Here is a 26,713-nt window from a genome sequence, read left to right as displayed (position 1 = left end):
CAAATATGACGCCATCAACTTGGCTTTTCTTTTACTCGCTGGTATGCAGCAATGCTCTTTTTAAAAGGCAGTTTCACATGTACTGTAGGTACGTCCGTTATTTCTTACCTAATAAATCATCTATATTACAGCAGAAACACGATCAGAACTAAATCAGCTGAACCATAGAAGTGAAATGAGAGCAGTTTGCTTATCTTTGTATGTGTCCCTTGTCACAGTGATATTGCTACCGAGTTTATGGCGTTGGTAGCAGCACGAGGAGAAGCAGCTGAGAGGCCGCGGCATTCCTGGACTGTTCAAACATGATCAGATTTCTCTGAATGTTTCTTCTCATCAAGAAAACAGTTAACATAACATACAGTGCGCTCACACGTCGCGTTTTTTTCGCGGCGGTTTTAAATGCGCGATTTTGCCGTGAAAACGCGAAAAATAAGCATCCCATACAATCCTATGGGATTCCGCAATGCTGTGCTAATGCTGCGTTTTTTTCCGCGGCGGAATCGCTTCACAGTAAAAAACGCAGCATGCTCATTAATTTAGCGGAATCACGGCGATTCCGCCCACATGGGAGTGCATTGCTCTGCTTACTTTCCGCATGTGGCTGTGCCCACCATGCGAAAAGAAGACAAGAAACGGGGGCACCTCCGGACAATTTCAAGGGATCCAACCTTGACCTATAATACTACGTGTTATTAACAAAAAAGAAAAAGGAATAGGCCACAAACAGGGGATCACCCTAGGTAGGAAGTAGCACATACAATACAAAATTTTATTGAACACAGAAAGCAGACACAAAGAATGTTAAAACAATTAAAAAATGGTCACACATGTGACACATACAACGATTGCACAGTGCTCATAATAGAGCAACCCACCTGCTATCATAAACAACCCCACCGGAAATGATGTCTATAACCCTAGGTCCATGTAAACAACCTACCAAAATAAGAGGTATATAAGCCCACAAATGGAAGTGGTGAAACGTACATATATCAGAAAAATGAACAATACATAATCAAAATAGAAAATAAATTTCCACCCAGAGGGGGCTGGGAGTTAATAACACAAGGCACAGCACAAGCAATAACATAGCCCCAAGGGTATCTTAATCAAACTGAGGTACATAAGACATAAGGTAATACAAACTAAATAGGCTACCTGAAAAGATACCACAGCCTAAAGTTAGGCATATGTAAAATAGCCAAAATCATCCAGACCAATAAGGGCTAGAGGGGGTTAAATGAGCAGAAAAATTCCTTATGACCACCCTCACTAGTTAGCACACATGAACATCAACAAGATACAAAACCCATGTGGGGTAGAGTGGATCAGGCAGAGTAAGGGACCCGATGCGTGTCGCCACTCTAGGTGACCCCTGACGAAGCCACCTAGAGTGGCGGCGACACGCGTCGGGTCCCTTACTCTGCCTGATCCACTCTACCCCACATGGGTTTTGTATCTTGTTGATGTTCATGTGTGCTAACTAGTGAGGGTGGTCATAAGGAATTTTTCTGCTCATTTAACCCCCTCTAGCCCCTATTGGTCTGGGTGATTTTGGCTATTTTACATATGCCTAATTTTAGGCTGTGGTATCTTTTCAGGTAGTCTATTTAGTTTGTATTACCTTATGTCTTATGTACCTCAGTTTGATTAAGATACCCTTGGGGCTATGTTATTGCTTGTGCTGTGCCTTGTGTTATTAACTCCCACCCCCCTCTGGGTGGAAATTTATTTTCTATTTTGATTATGTATTGTTCATTTTTCTGATATGTGTACGTTTCACCACTTCCATTTGTGGGCTTATATACCTCTTATTTCGGTAGGTTGTTTACATGGACCTAGGGTTATAGACATCATTTCCGGTGGAGTTGTTTGTGATAGCAGGTGGGTTGCTCTATTATGAGCACTGTGCAATCGTTGGACCAGATGACCCAGGAGGTCCCTTCCAACTCTACCATTCTATGATTCTTTTCTATGATTCTATGATTTTATAAATGTCTTGTATCTACAAGAATTCAAATAAGGCTTCATGCACACAGAACAGCTGTAGCTTCTCTCGGTACCTCTAGTACTGTGTCCTTTGTCACGCTGTTTTACCAAGACTTGCCATGGTTTTGCAGTTTTAATTCCAAAATTTTGCATAAGTCTTTTGCGCTTTCGAAATGGCTTTGATGAATCGAGACTTTTGACTCTGGATTAAGCACTTGATTAATTAGCTCAAAAGTGTGAAATGTCTTCAAATACCCTATTAAGCATGCAGAGATGAGGAGACTTAAAGCAAGAATGCTCCTCTGGGAAATATGCAAATTGTCTCTTCAGAGAGGGAGAGGACTAGAACTCTAGTGCCACCTATAGGAAGTAGCAATCCTAGAAGTCATTGCCGACCCTTTAATGCTTTAACGAGCCTTGTCACATGACTTAGGAAAAAAGTTAAAACTCTATTTTCAGACACTGTATTTTGAGGTACTGCCCTTCGTCAGTGCAAAGTGTGAGATCTGCTTTAGCTGGGTGAGAGGTGTCTGATGGTTACCCCTTGGATACCGGTCATTTCTAGAGTTCTAGTCCTCTTCCTCTCTGAAGAGATAAACTGCTCAAATACCCTAAAATGTTCCCTATTCCCTCTCCTCTGTTCTAAAGGGGGTTTTACACTAAGCGATATCGCTAGCAATATCGCTAAAACGTCACTGGTTTTGTGACGTTATAGCGATATTGCTAGCGATATCGCTATGTGTGATACTTACCTCCGACCGGCTCCCCCGCTGCTCATCGCTGATCGCGCGTGAATGTCCGGCTCCATTTCTCGTCGTCTGCTTCCTGCTGGGCTTCCTGCTGTGACGTCCAGCGACGCGTGGAGGCGGGCGGGAGGACGCAGGATCGCTGTGTGTGAATGGTAAGTATCGTGCGCTGCGTCGCTGCTGCATCGCTGTGAGATCTTTCTGTATGAAAGCTCACTAGCGATCATTTAGCGATGCACCAGCGATCCTGACCGGGTGGGCTCGCTGGTCGGATCGCTGGTGCATCGCTAAATGTAAAAGGGCCTTTAGTCTCCAGCCACGACACACATACAGCTGTCACTCAGGGCAAAGGGAAGGCGTTAGAGAATGCTCGCTGCAGAGAGGCTGGAACACTTCATGTGCTGAAAGCACCCAAAGTAACTTGGAATTGTAGAGCCAGAGGGAATAATACTAAGTTTATTTTGTGTCGTGAAAGTAGCATGACCATGAATTTAGGTATGTTCTAACTGTTTAACCCTTCACTGATCTAGCGCTTGGGGGAAAAATGCTGACAGACAGTTTTCAAATAAATGATCCAGGGCATAAAGTAGCTATAAAGGGTGTCTAGATTTCAAGGATCCAGCACATTTACCTTTTGCATGGAAATACATTGTTTTCTATGGACAATATGTAGTGCCAGCAGGATAACATGTATATATATATATATATATAGTATAGTCAGTGGACTTATTCTGGAAAGTGGACAATCCTATTAAAGGGATATCTAGTATTAATTGTCCCAGGGTGCTGCAAAAATTAAAAAAAAAAACTTTACTTACTTCCCAGATGGGCTCAGTATCTCCACTCTAAGCCCAATATTTCCTGATGGAGAAGAACAACAGTATTTCTTCAACGCAAACAGAAATATGAAGGCTGCAGCCAATTAGTGACTACTGATTAGCTGCAGCGGTCATGTGACAATGTTTATTAGGGGACTAGCCTGACAGAACAGGACAGAAAAGAGAGCAGAGGAGCATCGCTGGTCTGAGAGGTAAGTGTAATTTTTTTTTTTATTTATGCAGCACCCTTGGGCAATTAATAAGAGGGTGTCCAGTAGTGACAACACCTTGAATCTTTATTCTACCTTTATTTGACATAAATGCATTTACAACAAATACATTGATATTTTTGTCTTTGCCAATAACTGTAATAAATCCAATGGAACTGCAAATATGTGACATGAGGCAGACAGAATTAACTAATCAGATCAGCGCATTCCAGAAAAGAGGGGGTTACACCCAAAACACGACAGATCCGTGCTGGACGCATTCCTTAAAATCAAATCATTTTTGCATTAATACTTGACCAACAGCAAAGAATGTAGCAGATGGGATGACACGAAGGTGTGCAAAAGGGTGGATAAGATACTCATAGTACAAACACGAAACAAGAAGTGAGTCATTCTTATCACCAGGATGGAAGCAGGCTTGTAATAACAGGTGCAACATTACTTTAGCATTTTTCCTAATTAACATGTAATTAATCAGTTAAGACAATAAAGTACATAGTAAAGTTTGCTGACTGCTTCAATGTATTGTACTTACAGTATGTATTTATCAGCTGTGACTTTACATTACATCAATAAAGACTTTATAACAGAGCAAAAACTGTCTTAATATAATGATTTTCAGTATATTTCTGATCACGAGCCTGTAGTGACAGGAAAACTATGTAGGTGGATGAGGCTACAATCTAGCCTAGGGAAAGAAAACTGTGGCTGAAATATTGTAGACGGTTGAAGGATAAGATATCAACATACTGTATATAGCAATGTATAGAAATGATGAGACATGTAAATATACATGTATAACTAGCCTATGTTGATTTCCCTAAAGAGAATTTGTCAGCACGATTTTGTAATGTAAAGTAAAGAAATGGCTGTACTAGTGCTTTAATACTGATTAAATTGATATCTTTGGTGAAGAAATCTGCATTGTTGTTTTTCTTTAATCACCATTTGAAGTTTCTGCCGATTACATTTCGGTGCACAGGGGCCGGACTGTGCATTGCATCTTCTCCTCCCTGTCTATGATTCCCATCCACCTTCCTCCAGTGTTTAAATGACCGACCTCCTCAGTTTAAAATCTCATTAGTGACTTGTCAATCAAAGACTGTAGGCAGGCGGAGGAGCCGGGGAACCACAAACAGTGAGGAAATGATCCAATGCACAGTCCGGCCCCTGTGCACCAAAATCGAATTAGCAGAAAATTTCAAATGGTGATTAAAGAAGAACAACAAATCAGATTTCTCCATCAAAGGTATCAATGTAATTAGTATTACAATAATGTCTTTATTTTACATTACAAAATCATGCTGACAGGTTCTCTTTAAATGTTCAGAAAATCAGTCATGGCTAATCATGGGAAATACAAAGTGGCGGCACAGAACAAGTCTAAACATAAAAATTAATCTGCAGTTAAAAGAAGTGTTTATTGATCATAAAGCAGATGTGGCTTCAGATTTTATAATACAAACGGCAAGCATTACTAAATAGATCTCTTAGACCTAATGAGACTGGTGTGTATACTTTGAAAATCCAAGTCAGAATGGCTGTATAATCCTGATCTTAAGATTATTCCACATATGGAATGAACAGGTTAATCTGTCCAAGTGTATTCAGTCTCCACCACCCAGCCTGTACTGAGCAGTGTGAGAATTCAGCAGCAAGAAGGGAAGACATTGAGGATTTGTTAATTAAACTAGGGGAATGCAGAACAAGTCAAAATTTTAAAAAGTCTTATGCTCTGTTCACAAGTTCAGATTTCTTCTGTTTGTAGTGGATGCCATATTAAATAAAAACCGGATCCGTTACAAATAGAGCAAAAATGGTTGCATGCTTTGGTTTCTTTTTTCAGCGTTTTTTTTTTTTCCATTTGTAAAGGCTTTGTTTTTTACTAAAGATTTCTCTGAACAACTCTTGTATTCTGGGCATACACAGTGTTTAAAAACGGATCAGTTTAAAGGATGACATAATTGACCATCATTACACATAGACTTTAATGTAAGAAAAAAAAACAGTTGCTGTCTGTTTTATTTGATTCAGCTAAAAAAGTCATTCCATAGCAACTGGATTGCAATCAAACTGAAGACACCTTAGGACATTTCTGTTATCTTTAAATGCATGAGTTCTGTAGTGGAAACTTTTATTTCTTGTTATGTCATCCCAAAATGGATCCAAAAGCAGAGCAAACTACTGGACATGTGAACATAGCTATATACAGCCATTATGGCATGAATTTTCAAAGTGCACATAGAACAGCTTCATCAGGCCTAAAATATCCACTTACTAATGCATGTTGCATACATTGTGAAATCTGATGTGATATCCATTTTAAATAGCTGGTGGACTTGTGTGAGTGAAATAAAACATGGTCCCAACAAGAGAGTTGTTCACTGACACAATGGAAAGAATTGCTACACTCGAGAAAGAAGTGCAACAAATATTGAGGCAACAAGTAAGATGTTGGTTGTTTGTATTCAGGAGTGGGTAAAATTTGGTGCAAATATAAACAATGTAAATGTTATGATAGAAAAACTCTCTTGAGACCAAGGAAGATGTCAGAGTGTCTGAATAGAAAACTCAAATTCACTGAATGAAAAAGAATTGATAGTATAGAAAAGCCCAATGAAAACCATGACTTAGTTTGACTTTACACCACCTAATTATAGTAACATAGTTTGGAAAATGGGGCCACTTATGGGAGGTTCTGCTGTTCTGGAACCTCAGGGGTTCTGCCAGTGTGACATGGCATCCTCAAACCATTGCACTGCAATATGGCACTCCTTCCTTTGTGAGCTTTGCACTGTGTCTCAAAAGTACCATATTTTTCGGACTATAAGACGCACCCCAAATTTTAAGCACCATTAAACGACAACGAATGATAAATATTTACTAATCGGTGGTTATCTAATAGTCTTTTTACTCAGACAGACTACTCTTCGGATGCACACTGAATGATCTGTAATAGATCGCTCATTGCCCATATGTTGCCATTGTTCTCGGCAGTACAAGTCCTGTATACTCTATGCAGCACAAAACACCCTCAAATGTTAATGTTAAGTGTTGGGCAACCTGTTTACACTGCACAATTATTATAAAAAGAGTATTCTTACGGGGCCGAAGTTGGAAATTGGTGGGACACTGGGCTATCATCCCCATAAGGGCCCTTTGTGATTATAAGCAGAAACTTTCAGTGTGATGATTCCAAAATGTTGTATTATCATTGTAGTCTCTTCATGTCACAGCTGAACAACACTTTTGCACTCAAATCATATGCTGTTGCTCAACAGAATCTATCACTTCCTGTGAAACATCATGAGATAAAAAGAAACCAAAATATTACCCCTCCTCAAAAATATATGATTATGAAGAGTTAAAAATAATACTGCACTAATTCACTAATAAAAGCCATGTCCCTTAAAGATTAATATACAGAAGACAGGCTCTCTATTATCTCACTATATTGACAGCTGTGTGAGACTTCCTTCCTCTGAACTGTGAGATACCACCATGTGGGAGGACTATGTGAAAACACATGGGAGATCTGTGTTTCCTTCCTAATTGAAGTGACGATACATGAAGCAATGTAAGATGGATTCCTGTGTATTGTGAAGCATCAGGAGGTCTAGGAAGCTAGAATAAAATGTATGTCTGTTGTAGGCTTTGTGTGTAGTGAGTGACTCAGATAAACCCTTTAGAAGGATAGATTCCCTTCTCTAGTAAATTAACCCTTTAAAAATAGTTATTTTCTCTTCAAGGAGATTAAGCCTTAAAAATCAACCCTGTCTTCCTTTTGCAGATGAATTCATTAAAAGCCACTGTTTTTCTTTCCTCATTTAGACTGCATAATACACAGGAACATCCTGTTACATGGCTGCTAAATAACAATATTCTGTACGAACTAAAGTGCCGACTCCTTGCGGGAGGTAAAGAAAATGTTCATAACATTTGCGTTTAACTAATTTGCAGCACATTGGGGTGCAATCGCTTACCACACTTTTACCTCCCTTTTATCAAAAAAAAGCAGGTGAATCAATTCTTTTATTACATTCTATAAATTAATTGTGCATGCACCAGCGCACGTCTTTCCGGCTCCTGCACGCCAGAACCATTTTGCCCATATTGTTTTGTTCCCTGCCGCTGGAATCAGGTTTAATTCCGTTAATAGGGAACGAAGCAATATGAATGAAATGGCTTCGGTAAGCAGGAGCCGGAGGTGTGTGTCAGTTAGGTTTTAGGCTCTGCCTGCAGTAGATCATGGCAAAGAGAGCCTGCATGAGACGGCAACGTCCCTGCGCAGGCACCAGATTTCGTCTGGCCTTGTGAATGATGCAGGAAGCGTCATCCACATCAATCACAGCGGGAGTACAGCATTTAGCAGGGGAAAGGAGGGACAGATGCTGCTGCAATGATGTCCATCGGAATGGACAGTCTGAATTTACATACCTCACTTGAGCACTTCGAAAGGGGTTTTTGGGGTATATAGTTGGAGTCTGGACATGACATACAACTTTATGGAATGCAGCACAGGCGCTAAGGAAGGTGGTAGTATTGGTTCATACATGAAAAATAGGTGACAAAACTTTCTTGCACCCCAAATCACTCTCATACAGGTCCGGTGATGATGACGATTGTGCCTATTTCCAGATAAGTCTTTCTACAACCATTTAAAGCATCAAACATCTATTCGTAATAAGAATCAAACAAAACTAATACTAGACTTATCTAAATACATGAACTACGACGAAAAATTATCTTCAATGTAAATATTATTCTTAAAGATACATATCATTAAATGTAGAATACAATCTGCTATATCATTTCATGAAGATATATATACTATAAGAATCCTATATCAGCGCCTTTTATAAGTTTATAAGCCAAGCATTGTACCATAGAAAATTGCTGATTGAAATGCAATAATCCAGTAGATGGAAATCTGCCTTTCATTTGTTTAGAAATACGGTAATGGTTTATCTATTATTACATTAATGCTCAACTGGTAATCAGGCGATTAACCAAGGTACACTAAGGCTATGTGCAAACAACGTCTTTTTCAGGAGGAGTCCATGCAGAATTCCCCTTAAAAAGTGCTTGATAAAATGAACATAATGCACAGCAATGCCAAAACGATATGGGTGAGTACATGGTCAGTCTTATGTTGCTTCTGTTAACCGGTTCAAGGTTTCCGAATCCAGAAGTGGTTAAAAGAAGAGACATGCTCATACAACTTGTGCACAAAGAGTTGGAAATATCTGTCTTATAGTGAAACATCTGCCAGTGATGTTGGCGTTATTACCCTGCAGTAGAGTTGAGCGACTTTGGTCGGATCGGGTTTCATGAAACAAAATTTGAGACGGATGAAACTGGTCCGACTAGGGCAAAAAAAGTCGGAGTTTCGTCTGAAACCCGATCCCAATGCAAGTCAATGGGGAATAAAAGTCGGCATTGAGCGGATGACATTCATCCACTCAATGCCGACTTTTATTCCCAATTAGTCGGACCAGTTTCATCCGACTCAAATTTTGTTTCATGAAACCCGATCCAACCAAAGTCGTTCAACTCTACCCTGCAGGAATCTGTCATTTTCCTTTTTTTCATTTTTGCATTATTCCAACAGTATGTGTTTCTAATCATCTAAATCAGTCTATAACTTATCCCGCAGTTGCTATTTATTCCCTGGAGGTGAAATATTGCACAATGAACTGTCCATTTTATGTAGTCAGTGGTGGCCAACCATTTGCCCTATTACGCACTAATATTGGATTAATGCATGCAGCTATTCGGATTTACTGATTGAACAGTTATGTACTGGTAAAAATGGGTAAGTTTAGTGAAAGTCCCAGAAATATATTGGGGATGAAATCAGCCAAGGCTAGGAAATGGCTGAATACAATTGCAACATCCTAACAGAATAGCAAAATAGAAGTTAAAATATTTACAGATATAATTTTGCCATTTTTGTTTTTATAGGATATTCTTTAAAAAAAAAAAGTTAACATTAGTTCAGATATTTCTTTTCTTGCTGATATATTATGCATTGTTCATAGGACGCCTGCCAAAAATTACACCCAAAATTCCAGTAACACACCCATTATTGTCATTTGTCTTGTTCAGTCTCCTGTTCTTGAAAAACTGGCTGAGAATATATGTGAAAATAATTATAGGGAAAGAAATAAAAATTACAGGTAAACAAGAACAATTTATTACATTGGGAAAGTTAACTACAATGTCTAATTAATGAGGATTTTTCAATTTAAGATTGCCAAATACCTATACTAGTGGATTGTACCACAGCCCCAATTTCTTCAGTTCAATGTTATTTATATCACATCTATCCACCTAATGTTTAAAAGGTAAAAATATGAATGGATGGAGATGATGTATACAAAACCCATCATAAGCTCAAGGGTTCACAAAGTAAGAGGACCACATACTTGGCCATCACAGGAGCCTTCTGTTGCCAAGACCCAACACTAGAACTGAAAAAAGCATTCATTGATGGCCATAGGTAATAATTGGCTCTAGACTTTTTTTTTAGTTTTTTGGTGGTTTTTTTGTATGTATGCTCTAGCACAGGGTTCCCCAACTCCAGTCCTCAAGGCCCACCAACAGGTCATGTTTTCAGGATTTCCTGTGTATTGCACAGGTGAAGCAATTATCACCTGAGCAATACAAAGGAAATCCTGAAAACATGATCTGGGCCTTGAGGACTGGAGTTGGGGAACCCTGCTCTAGCATAGCTGTGAAACATATCCATATGGCCCCAAGAATGTAGGATATACCAAAAGACTTTTGACATTCAGGTTAGCCTTGTATGCATGGGAGACTGTCTTTTTTGTTTTATAGGAAAGTGTAGCATACTTTGTTTTTCTATATAAAGGAATACGGTTAAAAAATAGATACCCAGTACACACATATTTTACAATACATTATATTAATTGTTTCAGAGGTAAATACCGGGGGAACAGAGCATGGTCTGAACAGAGCTCATCATCAACAATATCAGAAATACATATTTGACTTCCTGCCCAGTTCAGGCATTTTCAAAGGCATTTAGTATCAATCTAATATACATAAGATCTGCTGGGGCTTCCATTTTTGCCAAATCTACAAAGTTTTAATGCTCTCAATGTAAAAACCAGAAGTTAAAAAATTCTCTTGCTGATGCCACTATGCATACCATTAAAAGAGCAAGGCAGATCAGCAATAAAAGCAGTTCATAAATGAAGCTATTTCTAGATCTGTGTCCTTTCCCTAGGGTGTGAGACACAAGGTGTGCCACCAAATGTCTCAACTAAGGTGTGCTCATCTTACTTGGGAGCACAAAGTGCGGGCCAGCCAGAAAACATGAACACAGCTAAATGTCAGCAGATCAATCATTTATGGATTTTGCAGCTTATATTGTGATATAGTTGATATGTGGGACTGTGATATACCCCTACACTAGCTGATATTAAACATGCAAGGGAACCATATTTTTATGTTGCTACCTTTGTCTATATAGTGCTTTCTTGAAAACATCTAAGTAACACAAAAATTGCTAATTATTTGGTAAAGTTACAGCCGACTATTGAGTAGATTACGATCCCAATAAAAAGTTCCATTCACTAAACGTAAAGTAGTTGTTATCTTGAATTACAGGAAAGTACCAAATACATTTGGAAAAGTTAGTAGCAGCATGTATAGGGGATGGCGTCTCCCACTAACCTACTATGGTCCCTGTGTAGCCACCTGTAGCTAGGAAGATCAGGGGGATCGTAAGAGGACCTGTTAGAAACTTTAATCCCCATCTCCAAATAATTTTTAAGACTGTGGAGCACTTTAAAAGATAAGTTAACCGATCCTTTATAACTCCAAAGTGCTGCTCTAAAAGCGAGAAAACAAGTTTTGAAATTGTGTCTGTAAGTGCATTGATACACTTATAGCTCCTTAGCCTCCGCTGTATTTCCAGTCTGTCAGCACCCTCCTCTGGCTGCTTGACAGGTCAGTGGCTGGGTACCAGAGCAAAGACCTGTCAATCAGCCAGAGAAGGGTGCTGCATGGTGGGGAAATACAGGGTGAGGCTGAGAAGCTAGAAGTGCACCGTCACACCCTAGTGCACTTTTAGACACAACTTCAAAGTGCGCTTATTTTGCTGCTGTAGCATTGCTTCGGGGTCATAAAGGGATCACATGGCTTATTTTTTAAAGAGCTTTACAATCATATCTTTACTTCTATCGTTAATTTTAGCTGATAAGTTTTTTAAAATCCTTCACATGATAGGGAGGCGTAGTGACAAACAATGATGTTTGAAGTATGGAGGTGTGGGGTTGGTAAGGTATGCAGTACCCCAGAAGATCTAAGTGACAAATAGTTGTTCTCTAGCTCCATTCAAACACATTTCTTTTCTGTTGTCATTATCTTTAAATACATGATCACTTTTGTAGAGCAGATCTTGCACCACCTAAACACGCCAACAATTAGTTCAATAGAAAAAGAAAGCATCTCTAAAGCCAAAGATCACATCGCTAATCAGTATTTAGCAATCCAGCCTTTCATTGCCGGGGTCATGGCTTCCTGTCTTTGTCCAGCCCTTTCATAAAACGCTCATATGGTGCCAAGATAAATACACAACCTGGCTGGCACTACTTATTACATAGACAACACTGAATCACCTGGAGGATCAGAACAAGATATTGTCATTGGAAACCAATAACAGTAAAGTTATAAGATGCCTAAGATTTATGGGGGTTATTACGTGAAGAATGAAGAGCAGAATTTATTTCGCAATGTGACGTCATAGTAATTTTTGCTCTCTTTTATCACGTGGGAGGCATTTATTTATTGTTAATTGTTTATTGTAATCTTCGATCCTCCCAAGACCTCCTTCTCTCCTCCACACTTATTCGTTCCTCACACAACCGCCTCCAAGATTTCTCCCGAATATCCCCTATCCTCTGGAATGCCATGCCTCAACACATCCGATTATCCACCACCCTCGGATCTTTTAAACAGAACCTGAAAACCCATCTTTTCAGGAAAGCTCACATCCTGCAATGACCATTCTGCCGCTCATCACCACCAGAGCTGCTGCACCTCTGACCTCCTGTCACTATCCCGTAGAATGTAAGTCCGCAAGGACAGGGTCCACTCCCCTCTGTACCAGTCTGTCATTGTAAATTTGTTTACTGTTAACGATATCTATAACTTTGTATGTAACCCCCCTTCTCGTGTACAGCACCAAGGAATTAATAATAATAATAATAATTGTTATCATTATTGAGTACCATAAGTGTACCCTTGAATAAATGTGCATGCAGAGAAAATTGTCAATCAGTATCTAGGACTCACCCACTGGACTCCTAAGCTTGAAATGAGCAGAAAATAAAATGGAAAAAAAAGATAATAACAATAATTGTATACAATCTTTTACCATTAAGCTACAGTACATATTTATCTGCTCAGCATGTCCTGCTTTATAAGATGCTGCCCACACATTGGATATCTTCCTCAATGTGAGAGGCTCCTGTTAAAGAGTATTGGCACACATTTACTAACTTTATGTGGATGCTACCACCATCGACGTGTAACATACAGCACTAGAGGTGACATTCCAATCTCTCCAACCCAAAATTTCTCAGATCCAACTCCCCTTTTTTATTAGACAAAGAAAAAAAAGTGAAGTCAGCTGATAATGACAAATATGAATGTGTTGATGTCACCATAGAGGACATGACTAGACACAGTATAAGACCTACAGCATCTTAATCATACCGCCTAACAATCCACTCCGGATAACAACTTATCCTAAATGAAGACTTAATATGCTCAATTAACATGCAATTTTCGGTAATTATATACCAACTATTTGGAAATGTAACTACAGAACGTATGCAGATATTTTTTTTTCTCTAACCAATAGATGTTAATTAAAAAAACAAGCATAAAAGATAAACAATATTGAATAAGAAAAAAATAAAAATAAGAACACTTCCAGTTTTCATACGTGGTCCCTTCCTTTACAATATTCACCTAATAGTCACTACGACAATCTTTTTTTAAATAACTTTTTGAGGAAGATTGTTCATTCAGATTGTACAACTCTAATGGCAAACATGGAGTGAAATGTTTATGGCCGCATTGTCAGATCGACCTGAAGATTGTTCATTCAATGATTATTCCAACATCAACCTACTGTATCTCTTTCTAATGTGTATGGCGACCTTAACCTTAGAAGCTCTTCTCAATCATGAAGTCCCAAACTATTAAAAACTTTTTACAACCGCACATTTTTAAGATTGACTATATTTAAGTAAAAGACAAAAGCCTAATTCTATGCTACAATTTATCCCATACTAGTCTATCAACAGTCGCTACAATTTACTGTATTTATAAGATGCTAAAATCAAGTTCTTATGTGTCAGCTGGGATAAATGTTTTGGTCTATTGTGATCTAATGGCTGAGAATTACTCCCCTTTACATGCTAGAAGACTTCCTAAATAAAAGAGCCTTTATTAATACATCCTTAGATTCATAGAAACTATTTTTTTAGAATAAATGGACAGTGCCACCCAAGGTGATGCTGTGACATCCCATTGTGTGGTCAACTTATTGCCAATATATTGCCCCATCCCTAAATTACAGTTTTCCAAAAGAATCTCCACCTGAGCTTTTTTCTTCAGGGTTGACAGATGTTGATGGCAAAGTCAACTTAATACTATTCTGACTGAAGATGGAAAACCGGCTCATATGAGAAGACAAGGATGTGACAGGGAGTTTCCAGAGGAAAATTGGTGATTGTACAGTACCAATAGTCATTAGCTTATAAAGCTACTACAGAAAAGAGGGCCAGTGAAAAAATGAAGGTATGTTTAGTTACTTTGCAATGAATTCCTTTGATAAATGCAAAAAAAATGTAAAAATCAAGACAGCTAAATATATGATATGCAGACACCAACTATTTGCTTGATGTCTGAAATAACAGGTGAGTCATTTCTACTTAATGAGTGTCATCCATGTGGCACACTCTGAATCAGGTACCACCCAGGTCAGATAAGAAAAATCGATCTTTTCAACACACGACGCATTTCAGGGACGATCCGTCCCCTTCATCAGGAAGAGTTGGTCTTTAAAACTGGTGTCTTTTATTAGACATACCAATTAGTGATGAGCGAGTATACTCGAGCTCTCCCGAGCATGCTGAGGTGACCTCCGAGTATTTGAACGTGCTCGGAGATTTAGTTTCTGTCACAAAAGTTGCATGATTAGCGGCTGCTAGACAGCCTGAATACATGTGGGGATTTCCTAACAAAAAGCCACATGTATTCAGGCTGTCTAGCAGCCGCAAATCATGCAGCTACGGCAACAGAAACTAAATCTCCGAGCACATCCAAATACTCGGAGATCACCCAAGAATGCTCGGAAAACTCGAGTAACGAGAATACTCGCTCATCACTAATACCAATTCCTTTTTGGATCAATAGATATGTCTTGATCACCATCAAATCATCCCACCCTGCCTCAAATAATCAAGAACACATTGGTAATCCAACCAGGTTGTGATCATTCCTGGTTGGATCTTTGCCCTTCCTACTCCTCCATCCACATCCTTGCCCATATGTCTTCTGCCTGTACTTTGTCAATTCCTCTAAGCCACAAATAGCAGGCAAAATGTTCAGTCAATATATTTTAATACATTAGCTTTAACAGCTGTGAATTCTATTTTCTTAATCTATATCTATTTGTATTGTTTCTTTACTTTTATTATTCTACTGCCAGTACTGGATCGTGTTGTATATGAACATTTGACCTCTAAATTTAAGATAGAAATCTTTAACTGAACCTCTTACTATATTTTGTACAAATTTCTACAATCGGTTTCTTATAATCCACCACTGAAGAGAATACAAATGATATTTAAATGATAAAGTTTCCAATAACATGTCTGATCCAGTAAGTCTAGTAGATATATGTAGACAGGTGACAGGCAGCCACATCACCACCTGTAAAGTATCACAGAAAAACTTCTTCACTGTGGGATAGTAAGGTTTAAAAAGAAACTTTGAGCACAGACTTGTTTAGGCTTGCTGAATATTTAGTTCTTCCTTTAGAATTTAGAAGAAAATTCAAGGCACAGTAAAACTTGAATATGTAACTTACCAGTTCAGGAACAATAAATGCATACGGAAGTGTTCTGAAAACCCCAAGTCCGTAGGGAATATCTGGTACTTCACAGCTGGATGGCATTTGAATTCCTTGAGATGCCATTTTACCCCTAAGTTCACTCTTCTATGTACGGAGGTGTCTGCCGTGTCTCTCACCTGGCTACCTGTGCACCTAACATATCAATCAGTTAGGTTTAAGATGTTATACTGCGGAGGGACACACCTACACCGACGTACTACATGGAAAAACCAGTTTTGTACCTCTCAGGCCCATCGAGATAACAAGGGCATGGTGATCTGTGGTTAATCTGTCAGGCAAGGAATGATTATGAAATATGCAATTAAATCATGACTTAAACAAGTGGCATTTCTATAGTACAAATATTTAAGGAATTATTCAGAGGAACTAGTAATAGAATGGTAGAACACAAATTCCTGTTACTTTGACATTACAGTATAATGATAAATTAATATATAATAATATATTTAGTGTAATAACCAAGTATGTACGCAAATTAAACTAACAATTTTCAGGAATTTCCAAAAAGGAAATTGCTGATTTGGATATAAAAGGGAAATTCTCATAATTTCATGTATTGACGAACCAATATGTTGTCCCATGACATTTAGGTTTCAGTCTCTGCTGGTCCAGAGAATGATGGGGCAGAGATCCTTTGAACATTTCTCCTGCACAGCAAAGCTCCGAGTCATTCTCCCTGCAGAGAGACTGCGATACAGCTTGGTTCATGTAAATAGGGCTATGTTCAGGGTTGCTAGTAATTTTTTAGAACATTCCTTTATTTATGGCCTTTCCAAAAATTTGCTGTCAGTTGGTATCCCTGGCTGTGATATATTTCCCAGCATTGCAATCTGATGAACATAGAGGTACAATATGGGTCCACAAAGGATAGTGACATTGTATTATGGATCTTGTAAAGTGAAAGCAAATTACCTACTGAATAAGAGTATGCACTCACGTTGCGTTTTTGACACATTTTTGTTGCTCTTTGTTCGCACAAGTTTGTAGCGAACTCTGAAGGATTTCTTAGCAAAAGCAAAGTGAATGAGAAAACTGAAGTCGACACTTTACTTACTATTTCTTGCAGATTTGGTTAAAGCTCTCACATGTCAATTCTTGCAACATTTTTACTACGGATTTCACCCATACTAATGAATGGGGGAAAATCCGGAACAAAAATGCAGGTAAAATCCACTGCAAAAAAAGTGAGTATTTTCGGCTGACCTTTTCCTGCCAACACACCAGGAGTTTCAGCATAATATTCTGCAACTCTTGCTCTAAATCAGATGTTTTTGTGTTACATGTACAGTACCGTGCAAACCTTTTAGACAGAAGTTGAAAATAATGCAGCAAATAATAATGTTTTACAAAATAGAAGTGTTAATGATTTCTTAATTGATAAAAATAAAATAAATATTAAGTGAATGAACAAAGGAGAAATCAATATTTGGTGTGATCACCCTTTTTCTTAAAAATAGCATAAACTTTAGGTACACTGGTGCACAGCTTTTGAAGGAATTCAGCAGGGAGGTTGTTCCAAACATCACACAGAACTAACCACAGATGTCCTGTGAATGTCGCTTGCACAAGTCCTTCAGTCTCTCCTTGCAATCTCAGACAGACTTGATGATGTTGACATCAAAGCTCTATGGTGATCATATCATTACCAGGATTCCTTGTTCTTTTTTACACTGAAGATACCAGTATTTTTACTCATCCCGTTGGTGCCAATGTTGTGAATCAGCTGAAAGCTACGTTTGTGTGACATTAAACAGAGTCTTCTAGCCTGGTGAACACATGATTCACAGTTCTCAGAATGTTCTTGAACTATGGACTCTTGCACATACCTTCAATTCTTCCCTATTGAATAATATAGTCCTTTAACTGGGCTGTTGCAATCAAAAGTTGCCAAAATTATATGTACAGTATGTACTATCAACCATTTTTCCATAAAATGATAACATTGTACTGATTGAATTCTACAACCTACAATCACCCCCACCCAAAATTGAGACAAAATTGCTATGACTGTAAAATATATAAGTAAGGCTGATTATCATCTGTTTTCTTATGAAAAAGAGCCACAAGTGTCTCATGTCTAATTATACCATATTTTTGTTGTTTAATGTACATTTTGCAGATGTAATATATGCATGTTATGTTGTTGTTTTAGGTCATTTTCCCTGCAGAACATAAGTAAAAGTTCCCTAGCTGTAAGCTAACAAGAGTAGGTGCCATTATAAGCAAATGCTCTGGAAGATCTTGATACTGACTAAAATGCTGGTATGTCATATCACTGATAGGAGAGGGCAAAGAGATGTGAAAAAGAGTGTGTTTTGGTGGCAGGTGGCAGGAACTGGGGTTGTTTGGTTGTCCCCTGAATCTTCTCAGCAGAGATTTATGTATATCCCGCTTTCCAATTTCCAGTTTGGACTTTGCAGCTCTCCGGCTCCCCCTTACCATCAGGTCAGTCAGGGAACTGCACCTAGGATAAGTGGTCACTGGACGGGCCGCTTTACAGTGTATGGGCTAATGGAAAGGCTGCAGTGAGGGAGATGACTAATCCCGGTCCTAGGCGGGATGTACACTTATCAAACTTCATCCGTCACTGCCAGGGTCTTCCCAAAAAGCCCAGAACACCTTTCGTTGCCACCAGCTCCTGGTCTTAGAATATGGGGCAGGAGCCACCCCAATCAGTAGTGAATTTAGCCTCAGAGGACATGAAAATACGTTATAGAGCAAGGAGAAACGAAGCTAGTAATTTTATAGATTTTGCTCCAAAAGGTAGGCAGTGTTTACAACAGAAAAAAAAACTGAGATCTGAACTGAGAAAGTAAATTAATGTGTATGCACAATGTAAGTGCATATTAACACATGACCATTAACCAGAGAAAACAAAAAGCAAAAAACACAAATATCCTGAAATAAAAAGTAAAAAATAAACTGCAAATAATGCATAAAGGTAATAATAATAAGGGTATTTAGTAAACATAATTTTGATCAAAATAATGTACAAGCCATCCCGCCACGTCACGGCAACCCTTGTGGGACAGTCCTACTCTAGTATTTAAAACCTTTTCACTTGCCAAGTGACGTGAATGTGAACTAGGATCGAGGGACTGACCCACTAGTAAAAGCATAGGCCAGACTGGATGGTTTTCCCAGCTCAGAAAGAGGGCGGTCACACCCTTATATGCACTGAATGCACAATGAAATGGATAAAAAAAAACGGGTCTGAACTGAGAAAGTAAATTAACGTGTATGCACATTGTAAGTGCATATTAACACATGACCATTAACCAGAGAAAACAAAGGCGGGAGCCCCCTTTAGCAGGTCGTGCAGGGCTCGAGCTTGACGTGCAAAATTTATTTACGAAACTACGGTAATATCCGGCTAACCCCAGAAAAGCCTGCAAATCTTTTACCGTCTCGGGGGTAGGCCATTCCTGGATAGCAGCAACTCTCTCCCAGGATGGCCTCACACCCTCTGCGGAAACGACATGACCCAGATACTCAATCTGGGAGCGAAATAGGTGGCATTTCTGGGGCTTCACCTTCAACCCGTACTTTTGCAGCCGGCTGAGTACCTGCCCCAATCGCTTTAGGTGGTCCTCGAATGTGGCGGCATAGACGATGATATTGTCCAGGTAGATCAACGTGGCCTCAAAATTGAGATCTCCTAGACACCGCTCCATCAACCGCTGAAAGGTCCCGGGGGCGTTGGCCAGTCCAAACGGCATCTGATTAAACTCAAATAGTCCCATGGGCAATATGAACGCCGTCTTGGCTCTATCTTCTTCTGACATGGGCACCTGCCAGTACCCACTGACTAAGTCCAGGGTCGAAACGTATGTTGCCTTTCCCAAGGCGGACAAGGATTCTTCTATGCGGGGCAGTGGATACGAGTCTTTAATAGTGCAAGCATTCAGTTTCCGATAGTCCACACAGAACCGTAGTGGGCCATCTTTCTTCCGGACCAACACGATTGGAGCCGCCCACGGGCTTTGACTTTGTCGCATCACCCCTTTTCGCAGCATCTGGGCCAGCAAAGTTTTTACTTCTTGATAGAGTTGTGGAGGACTCTGTCGATATCATTCCTGGATAGGGGCCGCTCCTGCTGTGGGAATTTCATGGGTAATGGTGGTGGTACACCCAAAATCTTCTTCATGACTAGCAAATACTTCGTGGTACTGTCCAAGCAATGTTTTTACCTGTGAGAGTTGGGTTGCAGTTAACCAGGAAAGCTTGGCCCGCATCTGCTCCAGAATATTTTGACCCTTCTCCTGAGCCAAGACTTCAGTGGCCTGTAGGGTTCGAATCGTGACTTCCCACGGATCCTCAGGGAGTATTCGCAAATTGAACCGCCGGGGCTGGCAGCACTTCCTCTAAGGGCCTTACTAGTTTGGCCAGTTCAGTCTGTGCTTTTAAAACGGTGTCTCGGTCTTCAAGGTTAACACAGCGTACCAGGACGGTTCCTTTTTGCACGGTAGCCAGGGAACGGGCCACCAGTATGCCAGGAGGCAAGCGCTCCGAGTGACACGGCTCCACTTGCACCTCCACGCCCTCCAAAGGTATTCGAGCCTTGCCTAGAGCCTTGCCTTCCCGGCAGTCCTGATGCACCCGTGCACCTCGCACCAGCTGTTGGAATACCTGTCCTTGAGCTGTGCGAGAACCTCACTGCTTCAGTATCTTTCGCGTGGGATCATTAAGCAACAGGTTGCCAAACTCTCGTAAAATATTCATGCCTAGGGTGACGGGGTGTCGTGGATCAGCTTCTCCTTGAGTCAGCACCACCCCTCTGCGACCAAGGGGTTTACCGCACAACGTCACCTGCACCCACACTACCCCGGCAACCGGGACCGGCAGTTGGTTGGCGGCTATTAATCTGATCATGGGCCCCCACTGAGGCCTTGCTGCCTCTGGAAAGTTTTGTTGAAAGTACGTTGTGGGTATAGTGGTTACTTGTGACCCCGTGTCCACCAGACACTGGACGGCCCGGCCCTCCACTTCTGCCCAAACCACCGGACACTTTGCTACCAAATCTTCGGGACTTCCACCACCCCTAGTTGTGGTTTTCGGCTCCGAGCGGCGTCCCCCCAGCCCGGAGCCCTTTAGTTTAATGGCCGCCGGGGTGGTTATCTCCCACTCATAACACCGGGCCGGCATAGACTGACCACCCCGCAGGGAGCGTGACCCCCAGGGGCCGGGATTAAAGCTAGGTCGTCCAGTCCCAGTTTGGGTTCTTCTCTTTACTTCGGTCAACTCGCCCTTAATATTTTTCAATTCTCGCTTCATCTCCACCCACTCAGGTTCCTCCACTGTGTTCGAGGAGGCCTCCACACCTCAGACCTTCCCCACGGGGACCGCCATCCCCTGTTCTTGTTCTCCAACCCGTGCCTGACTTCCCACTTCTGAAAAGTCTATTTGGGGGTTCATTCTGATCTGCTCCCGTAATGCCTGCTTTATTAGTGGATCTCGCAGTACAGTCACCAGTAGGTCACGTAAAGTAATGTCAACAGGTCCTACCCCTACCCCGTCTTTTCTTTCAATAGTTGTATGCAATTCTTGGAGGACATTCATGTACTGAGTGATCGTCTCCACTTCTGCCTGCATCCGACTAAACAGACAGGTCCTCAACTCTCCCACATTAGTGGGATCCCCGTGGGTCTGTTCCACTATCTGTAACACTTTTTCAAAAGTGTTACGGTGCCTCGGAGGTTTCAACATCACTGACCTACGCACCTCCCCGTCTTGGGCCATGAGTGCCACTTCGGCTTCATTGGTCATTGGGTGCATCCGAAAGAGCCCCTGCATCCGCTCTGTCCAGCTCCATAACATAGTATTGGAGCCAGAAAATCTAGGCAGGTTGTTCAGCATGGCCCCCAATGAAATGCTGGTACGGGGACCCTCATTAGTTGTAGAGCTTATAGCTCCGCCCTGATCTGGGCCACCACTGTCCGTGCTCGGAGACTGCATCCTGCCGACTACGCCAAGTGTAAGGTCTGAGCAGGTTCTCAGGATGCAGTTGCAGTGACGAGACAGGGTATGGGTTGTATAATCAACTTTTATAACTTGGAGCCGCTGGTGGCCATGCTGAACCAGTAAACAGAGGTAACAACAAGTTGTCCTCGCAGGGCCTCAAAACAATAAAACAATATCTTTATATTAACTGGGAGCAACCCGGCTAGTCCGGGTGTCGAAAGACGGAGTATGACAACCTAGGGTACTTATTACTATAGGTCACTTATCCTTCCATCATGCATCGCTCGAAGTCGCAAATGTAGCCTCTTAGAGGTCGCTGGTGCTGTCACCTCGACACCTCGGAGTCCCGGGAAGGTTTGGGCACAACAGGCCCTGGGGAACCTATGCCAGTGAGGCACAACAGGCCCTGAAGAAACTCTGACGGTGGGGCGCAACAGGCCCTGAAGAAACTGTGACGGTGGGGCGCAACAGGCCCTGAAGAAACTGTGCCGGTGGGGCGCAACAGGCCCTGAAGAAACTGTGCCGGTGGGGCGCAACAGGCTTTGAAGAAACTGTGCCGGTGGGGCACAACAGGCCCTGAAGAAACGGTGCTGTTGGGGCACAACAGGCCCTAAGAAACTGTGCCGGTGGGGCACAACAGGCCCTGAAGAAACTGTGCTGGTGGGGCGCAACAGGCTTTGAAGAAACTGTGCCGATGGGGCGCAACAGGCCCTGAAGAAACTGTGCCGGTGGGGCGCAACAGGCGTCTCCTTGCGGCTCTCGTCTCACCGCGGAGTTATGACGCATTCTCTAACTATAACCGTTCACCAACAGTGCATCACAGAGCCTCTCTGTATCAGGCTTCCAGGGCAAAGACGCCTGCAAAATGAGCTCCCACTATCTTATACCCCCTGGTTGTGACATCACTGAGGGGGCTGAGTTATGGAAGCCCTCCTCTTTTCAGAAATGCCTAATAAATTCATAAGGATCATACTGTGGGGAGGGAACCTCGTATAGCGACGAACAAAGTATCATCTTACTCAACATGACATTGGCGTTCATGTAAGCCCATACACGAAGTGCCTGTATTAACTGGTTAAGTAGGAATCCATTACTTGGATTCCGCTGAAGCTGGAGTCTAGAAAACTACAGGGTGGGTAGCTCTATCGGAGCACATTCCAAATATGTAACTTTCATACTTATAACACCAACTGGGGTCAAGAAATGCCCTCTCACATACGCCGAAAGGACATGTCTTCAGACAAAGGATTGTATTCTGATCCCCCAGCACATTCTTGAGGGAGGGGGAGGAAGGAGTATAGGATTAAACATGCAGGCAGAGGGAGAGAAAAGGAGGTGGAAGGGGGGTCAAAAGCCCACAGCGTGTGTCTGTAAAGCCATGTAACCTTCTACAATTATACTCAGAATATGGCATAGTAGTAGGATCATTACAGCAGGTAGTGAGTGTAACAGGAGTGGTGGAACCACAGTGCCGTGGCCGAGGAAAGCCTGGAAGGGCTTGAATAGGTGAGCACCTGACTCTTCACTAGAGCACCTCATGGTGGGGTTAGGCTTTGCTTCCAATGGACATCAGGTGCTACTCCAGCACAGACTATGGACGCAAAGCAGCTGACTCCCAAGGGACAGGTAGCTGGAACTGCCCAGTAGGAGAGTACAGCTGATATAGAATCTGGCACGGCAGGTGCAGACAGGTCTGGCTGATTTACATACTGGCATGGCAGGTGCAGGCGGGTCTGGCTGATGCACAGACTTTCATGACAGATGCAGGAAGGTCCAGCTGATATACAGACTGGTGCAGTAGGTGCAGGCAGATTCCGGCTGAAATGCAGACTGAAAATGCAGGTACTGGCAAGTAGGTTAGGTGTCACGTGGACCCATCCTGTGTGACACGACCCGCAGGTCGGTAACTAAAACAACAAGACGCGGCAAAAGGAAAGTTACAAGACAGGGGTAACACCACTTAGCTTTGCTCTGTTGCTATTGCTCCCAGCAACAGAGTCCACCACCAGAATGCAGCTTTCCTCTTGAGTAGCTGCTCCTTCACCAAGCTTTGTCAGAGCGGCAAGGAACTCCTCTCTGACTCCTTCCACACCAGGACTCTGACTGAGCTGCCAGGAACTCTCTCTCTCCTTAGTTCCCTCCTCCACCAGACTTGGTTTGAAATGAGCAATCTCACCAACAGTGATTGCAACACCTGACACTCTTTTATAGGTAAGAGCCAGCAATCACACCTGCTTCATAATCACGTGCACTAAACTAAAGTAACCAGAGTGCAATGACCCTAACGGCCACCGGGGGGCAAAACTAGAACTGAAACCACCACAGTGAAATGACCCTAATGGCCACCGGGGCAAAACTATCTTTAAGCACACAGCTTAAGGGAAAAAAAGGTTACTAGTGCATTTATCTGTCATAATCCAACCTGGATCATGACATTAGGGATGGATGGATAGACACTAGCAGAACTAGCGGAGACTAGCAGACAGCAACTTGAGAACTAGCAAGCCTGTTGGGAACAGACTAACAATGTTGCACAAGCACCACCAGGCAGGTGGAGGTGCCTTAAATAATAAATGCACGCAGTCCCTTGAGGAAGGAGGGAGCACGCATGTGCCATAAGGACAGTGCCCAGAGATCTGCTTGCAGTGTGCAGCAGCAGGAGAGGAATGAGGCAGTGCAGGATGGGGCAAAGGTAGTGAGTAAGTTGGCATCCGTGCCAGGGAAGGGGAGCAGCATGTAGGGACACCGTCACTAAAGTGAGTATGATCAGACCACATTGCAAAGGTGGAAAAAAAAAGAAAATTCCAGGAAAAATAATATCAATAGGCGAGCAGGTGGAGATAAAAATGAATATTGTGATTGAGTAAAGAATCTAAAACAAGCACAAAAAAAGTTAATCCAGAGAACCTGCACATAGATAGTTTTTAAGAGTAAGGTTTTGTGTGTCAGCTTACCAAACAAGGCACTTAGAGTCCGGAGCTTCAGGAAGCTTCTCACAAATCAAGTCAGAGCAATGGAGATACCATCAGCCACAAGCAAAAAGGATCCAGCGTGGAAAATGTATTCATAGTCAGACCATGAGTAATGTTTTCTGCCGAAACGTGTAGGTCTGATACCTATAGCTTTAATTGAACTATTACCAATATCACTATCTGGAGTTTTTAATAATTCCTGTTGGCCAAGGACACACTGGCAAATAGCATTTGATGCGAGAGCATCGGATGCAATATGCTAATGACACTTGGCTCAAACTCTGCAGCGAGTGTGAGCCTAGTGTCAGTGCTCTATACTCCGATCCTCTCACTTCAGCGAATCGCAGCACAGGTGTGGAGGAGACAGAGAAAGTAATTTCTCTGTCTACTCCAATGACAGGATCCGCACTGCACTTGGATGACATGGCTGTGTCTGACCATGAAGGAACATAGTCTGATCATACCACAGCTCCTGGGCAGGGAAAGAATGAAAAGAGAGTATACAGACAGAACAGCAGGGGATCACAGCTGATTCTTTCTTTGAATTAAAACATTGATTAAAAACAGGCAGGGAAATGCTTTTTCTCACAAAAAAAATCAGCTGTGATCCCGTGCTGTCCTGTCTGTTTACTCTCTTTTGCTTTTCCCCCTGCCCAGGAGCTGTACTATGATCAAGCCATGTTCCTGCACAGTCAGACACAGCCATTACACAGTACACAGCAGGGGCACGTTTATAAGATTATCTCAGCACAGGAACATTTTTTTCACACATCCAATTGTGGAACTTATTATTATTCTAATATCTATTGATTAAAATGTACAGTACAGACCAAAAGTTTGGACACACCTTCTCGTTCAAAGAGTTTTTATTTTCATAACTATGAAAATTGTAGATTCACTCTGAAGGCATCAAAACTATGAATTAACACATGTGGAATTATATAATTAACAAAAAAGTGTGAAACAACTGAAAATATGTCTTGTATTCTAGGTTCTTCAAAGTAGCCACCTTTTGATTTGATTACTGCTTTGCACACTCTTGGCATTCTCTTGATGAGCTTCAAGACGTAGTCACCGGAAATGGTTTTCACTTCATAGGTGTGCCCTGTCAGGTTTAATAAGTGGGATTTCTTGCCTTATAAATGGGGTTGGGACCATCAGTTGTGTTGTGCAGAAGTCTGGTGGATACACAGCTGATAGTCCTACTGAATAGACTGTTAGAATTTGTATTATGGCGAGAAAAAGCAGCTAAGTAAAGAAAAACGAGTGGCCATCATTACTTTAAGAAATGAAGGTCAGTCAGTCCGAAAAATTGGGAAAACTTTGAAAGTGTCCCCAAGTGCAGGGACAAAAACCATCAAGCGCTACAAAGAAACTGGCTCAAATGAGGACTGGCCCAGGAAAGGAAGACCAAGAGTCACCTCTGCTGCAGAGGATAAGTTCATCTGAGTCACCAGCCTCAGAAATTGCAGGTTAACATCAGCTCAGATTAGAGACCAGGTCAATGCCACACAGTTCTAGCAGCAGACACATCTCTACAACAACTGTTAAAAGGAGACTTTGTGCAGCAGGCCTTCATGGTACAATAGCTGCTAGGAAACCACTGCTAAGGACAGGCAACAAGCAGAAGAGACTTGTTTGGGCTAAATAACACAAGGAATGGTCATTAGACCAGTGGAAATCTGTGCTTTGGTCTGATGAGTCCAAATTCGAGATGTTTGGTTCCAACGACCGCGTCTTTGTGCGACACAGAAAAGGTGAACGGATGGACTCTACATGCCTGGTTCCCACCATCAAGCAAGGGAGGAGATGTGATTGT

The 26,713-nt window shown here is 41.6% G+C and overlaps 1 protein-coding gene across 1 annotated transcript in view; it reads right to left on the bottom strand.

Moving 5' to 3' along the window:
* The window catches only part of MALL (mal, T cell differentiation protein like), a 23,634-nt gene extending 7,526 nt beyond the window's left edge, over positions 1 to 16,108 (bottom strand). Inside the window, exon 1 of the mRNA XM_073557498.1 lies at positions 15,917 to 16,108. Within this exon, the coding sequence (XP_073413599.1) occupies positions 15,917 to 16,024 (108 nt within the window). The 5' untranslated portion in view covers positions 16,025 to 16,108. The remainder of the gene's footprint in view (positions 1 to 15,916) is intronic.
* Between the last annotated feature and the right edge of the window lie 10,605 nt (positions 16,109 to 26,713).

This window comes from Dendrobates tinctorius, unplaced genomic scaffold (genome assembly GCF_039654945.1).
Source record: "Dendrobates tinctorius isolate UK_male_01 unplaced genomic scaffold, ASM3965494v1 ptg000250l, whole genome shotgun sequence".
NCBI classification, from domain to species: Eukaryota; Metazoa; Chordata; class Amphibia; order Anura; family Dendrobatidae; genus Dendrobates; species Dendrobates tinctorius.
This window is presented reverse-complemented; position numbering and strand designations above follow the sequence as displayed.